This window comes from Anomalospiza imberbis, chromosome 3, assembly GCF_031753505.1.
Source record: "Anomalospiza imberbis isolate Cuckoo-Finch-1a 21T00152 chromosome 3, ASM3175350v1, whole genome shotgun sequence".
Taxonomy (NCBI): Eukaryota; Metazoa; Chordata; class Aves; order Passeriformes; family Viduidae; genus Anomalospiza; species Anomalospiza imberbis.
The window spans coordinates 40,089,214-40,097,396 of NC_089683.1; the positions used below are offsets into that span (position 1 = coordinate 40,089,214).

An 8,183-nucleotide genomic window follows, 5' to 3' on the forward strand; every position below is an offset into this window, starting at 1 on the left:
AGCTTCCCTCGGACAACCTCTGGAAAGGGTGCCACTGTCTGCAGAGCACAGTTTTTTACACCAATTTGAATTCCCAATGTCCACTGGGTGATCTGATCCTAGTGCACATAAATATTAAGGTGGTTATTTTAATGCATCAAATCCCTCGGACAACCTCTGGAAAGGGTGCCACTGTCTGCAGAGCACAGTTTTTTACACCAATTTGAATTCCCAATGTCCACTGGGTGATCTGATCCTAGTGCACATAAATATTAAGGTGGTTATTTTAATGCATCAAAAGGTGTACATGGAGTGATGCTTGAATATTATTAAACTGAAGTGATTTTAGTTCTTACCTGTCATACTTTGGATTTTTCTAGGCTACCAATCCACAGTTGGCTAGTTCTAGTGAGTATGGTGAAATATAACTGTGAACAAACCAAGTATGAAAAAGTTAAATGATAATATTAGTGGCATTGTGCTAGGCTATGAGTTACTGCCAACTACTACAGAAATTCCTGTTGATTTTTCAGACTCTTTGGCTTGATGTGACTTATTTTAAGTGGAGACAATAGAGAAGTACTATAGTGATGTGTTTCTTAAAACAAATAAAAACCAAAAACCCCACCAGAAAGCCTGTGTATGCTGTGAAATAGGATCAATTTATGAGCCTCTTCAATCAGGTCTTAGATAAGTTGATAAGTTTCTTAGATTATTATTAGTTGACATAAAATATGTTTTCATGTTGGTTTTTGCATTTTATTAGCACATGAGATTATGAAATATTTTTTTTAAAATAAAAAAAAAATTGATTTGTCAACTTCATTAAATTGTGTAAAGTTAAGTCAGTGACATGGAAAAAAAGATTAAATAAAAAAAAATGAAGAAAACAAAGGAAAGAATCATGAGGAAGGTGGAGGAAAACAAACTTTTTTTTCTGGTATGTTCTTCTTCATCATGACCTCTGAAGCACCCTTCTTTTTTCCACAGGAAGCAGTCATGACAAGGACATAAATGTCTAGTTTGTCGTGAAATGAAAAGTGAATCTTTTCATAATTTACCATTACAAGAAAGAATCATTGGCTGTACTTCAAGGAAGCTGGTGAATTCTTTGCCTTGATAATTGAAAAAGTAACCAACCCTGTAAGATGGAACTCGTTTGCCAGAGAAATATAGTGGTAGAGGGCTTGTTATTGGAACCTTAGCAAGTAGAAAACAAGCCAAAGATTTAAGTGAAAAAACTAATGTTAGCTTTAGTTATGATATAATTATGCCTTATATTTGTTATTAGAAACTTCAGTGTCATGACACTTAAATATTCATATTTCAAATATCATACTAATGGTTAGAAAGAGAAATATTTACTGAATTATTCTATCTCCATGCAGTAGATTGGTCAAATGGTTGTGTATTAAATGCTGCATTTGATCCAAGGTAGACTCTTAAATCATATTTGGAAAAAAATCTTAAGTGAGATCAGTATAGATTAATTTCTTCCATCAGTGCTACTGTTTAAGTAGGTTGTTAAAGGATACATATAATTTTTAAACAGCTAACAATAAAAGCAGATCAATTTTAGTATTTGTCAATACTTCTTTGGACACGAGGTTAGTTTTCCTGGGCTTTCATTGGTTTCTTTTTTTTTGTTGTTTTTGTTGTTTTTCTTTTTTTTTTTCTTTTTTTTTTTAATCAACTGATAAGCAAGCAATATAGGAAAAGCTGGTAGATAAAACTGCATGAGTGGTTTATTCAGCTAGGATGCATGCAAATGTGTTGTGCCTTTTCCAAGGCATTCCTAAGACATTCTAGCCTTGTTAAATTCCTTGTGTGTAACTTCTGAACTTGTGTTCATGAAGTATGCGTTCCATGTGTGAAAGTATAGTGCTAGTTATTCCTTTTATCCCTGTGGATGTGCAAAAACAGTGTTTGGTCTCTGTATTGTAGAAGTGTCTTTGCTTGAATAAACAGAAAAATAAATTACAAGAAGACTGCAATGCTATAGGTCAATATGAGCTTGTAATGTATCTTTTATAAAAATAATCAGTGTAGAAATCCAGTTTTCTTGTTACAATCATGTTTATCCTCTTCTGTGCCCAGTTTTCAAGAGCCTTTTCTTATTCTTGAGCTCCATTTTGGATCTCCTGATGGCATTTGTGAAGGGCCAAAATTATTCATCTGCAGAAATCCCACAGTTCAATGCTATAGGGAATTTTGTCGTGTACCCATTGTGGCAGCCTGCTATGATGGAACAGTTCTGTGTTGATAATAGATCCAAAGACATCTTCCATACATCTTCAGTTATGCACACATTTACCTATGCAGAACAGCAGTTTCTAAAGTGGGTTGTCATGTTCTGGTACAAGCTTGCCATTCCTTCATATCAGTACTTGATTTTTTCTTCTGTCAATCTTTTGGTATTGCAGAGCAATTTTTCATATGGAGAGAGTAGACATAATTTTTCTCAGGGGTATATATATATTTTAATGAAATGTGGCCTAGAGTGCCTTGCTAAATGTGAACTTAAGTTTTACTGCAAACAAGTAGCAACATAAAATATATGTGAAGGAAAGCATCTCAGTAATCAATGTTGTGTTTAAGCAGTATATTAGCCTTCACTATTCAAGAAATAAGCTTAAATGCTCTCTTGGGCAATAAGTGAAATAATGTCTACTCTAATGCTTGTTCCTAGTGAGTATTGACCCTAAGCAGACAACTACCTCTCTAAAATATGGCTGTCAGCCTCTCATCAAGAAAGGCATGGAAGAGAAAAAAGGGACTTGATACATATCAAGGCTGAGGTGAATTGGTGAGGCTAAATGAGAAAATTAACATATTACCCATGTGTGTTTTCCTGTGCTTTTACCTCCTTTTTTGTACCCTTTTTGTGAAAGTCTACGTAAAAGTGCCAGAGAACCACCTGTGAATGCCAGCATCCAGTGTACTACATCTGTGATGGTGGTACTATGTGTGTCATGAGTAGCTGCAGGCAAAATCACCGTTACCCTCAGATAAAAGTAGTATGGAAACATAACCTGTCATAGGCTGCAGGTTTCCTTTTCCTTAGTCTAATCCTCATAAAATAGGTATCTCACCTGAATTGACTCTGTCCAATGGTGTATTCCTTACAATCTCTCCAGACTGGGTGGGATTAATTTTTATAAAGCATGTGCAGTATTGGTAGGACATCCATTATATCTAGGCCAAGCTGGCAGTTGTGGCCCAAGGTGTGCAAGGAGGTTGGTGTTCACTGGAACTGCAGACTGGCCAGGGTTCATTCAGCATACAGAGGGTCAAGCAGTGGATGTAGGCAGCAGGAACTCACGCTGCTCAGCTGATGTGCTCAGGTCACACACAGTTTTCCTGTTATAATTTCTGTATAGTTTGTAATAGCAATGGCATTTTGGCTTGTAGGGAAAATGAATACTGTCCCTGTTGGCACTGTTCCCTTATTTTATGAAACACCTTTTCCCTTTGTCTACTTTGGTTTAATTCAAATGGGCTCTTAATTTTGTCCTTTACAGTAATATCTTGAGCAATATGTCCTGAACTTTATATATGCCTTTGTTCTGAATTTTTAAAAGTTTCAGATTTTTGTTTTTTTAAATGTTAGCTAATATTTTTACTGTTATTTATCAAGCATAACAATATAGAAAGCAATTTTCAGTAGTAAAGCTCTGTTAGGAGCAGCTGTGTGTTCTTCTAATGTTCTTTTTGATACATGTCAGAAAACTTGATTATTTTGCTGCTATTGTTGTGGGCATTGGAGAATTACTAGAGAGCATTACTTTTGTCTTGCTGTCCTACAGTAATATTGCCTCAACTTACTTATCCCAGATTACCTTCAGACATGCACAGAGCATCACACCAGTATTTAGGAAGGCTGCTGTGCTCACAGCTTTTGGATTTAGGTCGCTCCTTCAGCTAAGCAATGGATGTGCATTTTGATTTAGAAAAAGACACCAAGGTGTCCACACAGCAAGACTTCTTCTGTGTTACTGCATTCTACATTTGAATTTGTCTGCTGTGGGGGGATTTGTATTGACTGGTGCACTCTTTGTGGCTCGGATCTGTTGGATATTATCTGAAGTATAATTGTATAAACATACAGGTATATGTGATTTTGCTGAAAACCCAGTGTGGTTGAAAATATAAATCAATTTTTAAATTAAAGAAAATAACGTAAAGTCTAAAATCCACAGATACCATGGATGATCAAATATGGCAGTCTGTTGTTACTATCTTAGTTAATGCTTTCCATTCAGAGATATAAATGTTAGTAATCTTTACTCTTTCAAAATCTTAGTAAAGCTGTTTAACACTGTTCCAGTGGATTTAAACTTGTGGAAAATGATAGGAAATTAGAAACTCTTCTGAGAATTCCCAGCTCTGTATTTCAACAAATTTTCCTTTAGGAGCTGATAGAAGCAATTACTTTTATTTGTAACCACAAAGCCAGAGAAGACGGTGGAAGAAAGCTGAATTCCATGTTTCCTGAACACATGCACATGGTCATCAATGTGTTAAGATAGCTGTAATCTCAGCCTGGGGTTAAGTGCCCAAAGTGCTCTGAGTTAGATGCAGTAAAGTCGGACTTGTGTGTCTAGACCTGTGAACAGGTGTGTTGGTTCAGCACGACTGCTGAGATCTCATTAGCTGTTGCCCTGTGCTACCACTCCTGCCCCAGGATCAGGACACTGGTGGCTCCAGGAAGGTGAGGAGGCAAGGAGATAGAAAAGCAGTGTCACTCCTGCACAGCCTTTCTTACTCCATCTGGGACACCCTTGGCAGCTTCCAGATGTGCAAGTGAGCTGCAGACCTGAGGGTTTCCTTGCTTTGTGACAAAGGGTTCCTTTTACTCCTTTGATCACTTTGGACTCCCTCGTGCCAGGGAGAAATGGAAGAAATTACGACAAATACACTTGTCAAAAAGATCTTAAGAAGCTTTCCTGTGAGGTGGCTTCCAAGCTAACAGTCTATGTGGGATAGTAACGACAGATTGGAAGATCACAGTCTCTGAAGTGAAAATCTGTGCTGAAGAGCTTTCAAAGTGCTTCTTTAGGGTGGAGCCTATTTTATTGTTTGAGTGAAACTATAGGACATAATTTTACAAGGTTTATCTTATAGCAGTAATAGGTGTTTTAGTTTGCTTCAGGTATTATTTAGTAGGTTTATATAATAAATTTATGTTTGTTTTATTCTTGTTATGGGGAACCTCTGACATTCCCAATTCATTAGATACGTTTGGGATCTCAAATGCAATTACAACTGTGGTTCTAAGTGTTTAAGTTACTTTTTAAAAGAAATAACTTTCTTAGAACAATTAGTTGATTTTGAAAAATTAATGCAGGACTCATTTGTTTATGCAGTGAGTTAATCTGAAGCCCATCACGTGGGGATTAAATCAAAGTCAATAAAACTGACTCAGAGAGTGGGGGTTGTTCAGCCTGGAGAGGGCCTCAGGACAACCTTATAGCAGCTTTTCAATATCTAAGAGGGCAGACAAGAAAGATGGAGAGGGACGGTTTTGAAGGGCATGTAGTGATACAACACAGGGAAATGGCTTTCAACTGAAAAAGGGTAGGTTTGGATCAGAAATACAGAAGAAATTCTTTATTGTGAGGGAGGTGAGGCACTGGCAGAGAAGTTTTGGATGCCCCATCCCAGGCAGTGTTCAAGGTAAGGTTGGATGGAGCTTAGAGCATCCTGGTCTAATGGACACTGTCCATGACAGAGTGTTGGAACTAGGTGATCTTTAAGGTCCCTTCCAGCCCAAACTGTTCTGTGATTTTGGTTGGAAAATTTGACGTCAGTGGTTTTGTAGTAACACAGCGTGTTGAATACATCCATATTTATGAACCAGCTAAGGAGAGCATGTACTTTGAAGTACGTTTTTGTGTGTGACCAAAGATATTGATGACATACAAGTCCTGTATAGCTGTTGTAAAGATTATTATAGAAAATGAAACATTTTTTTGTGATTTGTTGGATTTGCCTATTAAATCCCTAGAAAATTATACCCTAACAATAGGGAAGAAAGGAATAGGAATCCTTTTACATTCAAGAACCATTTAGACTAATTTTCACGGAATTGCATTTTTATAGAATTTTGTCAATTTTGTGCCTATTTCATTTTCTAACAGTTTTTTACTGATGAAAGCTTGTAGATTTTTGTCTCTGGAGTGAGCTGCTAGACTTCTAAAATATATTTCAGAGGGAAAAATAGCAAGAAAGGAATAGGAATAAAAACAGCGTGTATCAGATGGTAAAAATTGTCTTTTCCACTTATTAATTATGTACCAGCAACTTGTTTTAGTGCTAAATGTGCTATGTAGAGTTTCAATGCATTTGACGTCAACCTGAATGTTTTCTCTAAAAATAAAAATGAGCAATTCTAGATTTTGAAATGATGGCTGTTGGAGGTAGGTCCTTTTCCTCCTCCCATGTTCTCTGTCTTTACCCTGTTTCAGAAAAGATAAATGCTATCATAAACCCTAATCTCCTTAAACTGAAATCAAATCACAGTTAAGAGCCCTAGTTAAACAGCTGTGTTTATGAAGAGATAAGCTTCTGTTCTTTACAGCTTCAGAAAACTTATCAGATATAAAGCAACTAGGAATGTTGGTTCTACCATCACAACAAATGATGGAGGATCCAAACTTGAGCACTTTGTGATGCATTTGAAAAGGGACAGCAAGAAGTTTTTACCTCAGAGCTTCTTGCCATTTTATCCAGTTATTAAAGAGATGCAGGTTTTATGGACCTATAAAGCTACATTTTAGGAATGTTGATGTGACGATGCAGAGCGACGCAGAGTCCCCAGGCAGTGCAGAGGAGAGCTGCTTTATTGCAAAAACCTGGCCTTTTTAAGCAGTTAGGCCTTTATCAGCTAAATCGTTTTAAATCATAACAAACATAATTCAACTACCCACCATACACCACAATGTGAACTCACAATGGTTACAGAACTTGTTTTTCTATCTCTAATTCAGCTGAGTCATTTTTCCTTTTCTGCTTAGCCAAAGTTACGGGCCTAAGCCATGGTTTTACAAGGCCTTCCCTTTGTAAGATTTTACCTAGATGCAACATGTTTATGGTGAGGAGATTGATTTCCTTGTCATTTCTAACTCTCTGTGGCTGGACTTTTTTCAAAGGAAAAAGTTGAGATTGTGTCTCTGGAAAAAGCAAGATTGAGTCTCTGGATGTGATATTTTGAATTTGGTTTTAATGCTTTGCTTTGCTTTGCTCTGGTTTCATTGGCTTTGCATTGTCACCCTCTACACTCCTTTTTGATGATCTTGTTAAAACAAAATTTGCCTTGATTACAAGAGTAAGCAGAGCCGTTCCAGTGTGATCATCCCCAGCTCATTTATTTTATGTGTGTAGACTCCCAGGTGTGACAGCCATTGTAGTGCACAGGAAAATAGAGTGGCTGTGAGTGGTGGGGTAGCTGTAAAGTCTGTTGTGCAATAGGAGCTGCACATAAGCTCATACAGCTTTCAAACACATGCTAGTACGTGTGGAGTGTAACTGAGAGACATTGCACAGGGTCTTGCTTGCCCCTTCTATCACACTTGGAAGAACCAGTTAGGTGTGAGAAGCACAGTTGTAAATCTGCCTTGGTAGAGAAGCTCCAAGTGACTGTAGAGGAAACTCCTTCATGGTTTGAGGACCTGATCACATAAGAGTAGACTTCTCTTGAAGCACACTAGGGGACAGTTTTGTCTTTGCTGCTCCAAGGTTAAGAAAGGAGGCACTGTTTATTGCCTGTATTGCCTTGCACTTTTCAGCTGCAAAAATATCTCAAGTACTTTTGGCAGATGATACTTAGGAACTGTTTTGTCCTCACTTTCAGATACCTGCATATTACCAGACTTTTTTCTGTGGCATAAACACCAAAATTTCCACTGGATTTTTTTGTAGTGGAATAATGACACTTAGTTGGACAGACTGAGGGGACATATTTTGATTAAGACATCTAATTTTTCTCTTAGTTCCCATTTTGAGAAAGTAGTTGAAATATAAACGTCTCTTGGGGAAGCCTTAGTTTTACTGCTTATAATTTGCTTTTAGATACTTGGAAGGAATATTCTGTATAATTTTGAAGTTCAGAGTCCCCAGAAGGTGTAAAATGGCAAGCTTTCATGAGCTGTGATAATTTACAACAGCTGAGAGTTTACCTTCTATCTGTATCTTCCTTCACTTTG

At 37.2% G+C, this 8,183-nt stretch overlaps 1 protein-coding gene across 8 annotated transcripts in view; it reads left to right on the forward strand.

Annotated features, from left to right (window-relative positions):
* KLHL32 (kelch like family member 32) overlaps positions 1 to 8,183 on the forward strand; it is a 121,651-nt gene that overhangs the window by 84,496 nt on the left and 28,972 nt on the right. Inside the window, exon 7 of one of the 8 annotated variants that reach the window (XM_068184107.1) lies at positions 970 to 1,563. The exons of the other annotated variants lie outside the window; for them this stretch is intronic. Within the exon in view, the coding sequence (XP_068040208.1) occupies positions 970 to 993 (24 nt within the window). The 3' untranslated portion in view covers positions 994 to 1,563. Of the gene's footprint in view, positions 1 to 969; positions 1,564 to 8,183 lie in introns of those variants that run through there. 8 annotated transcript variants of the gene reach the window in all.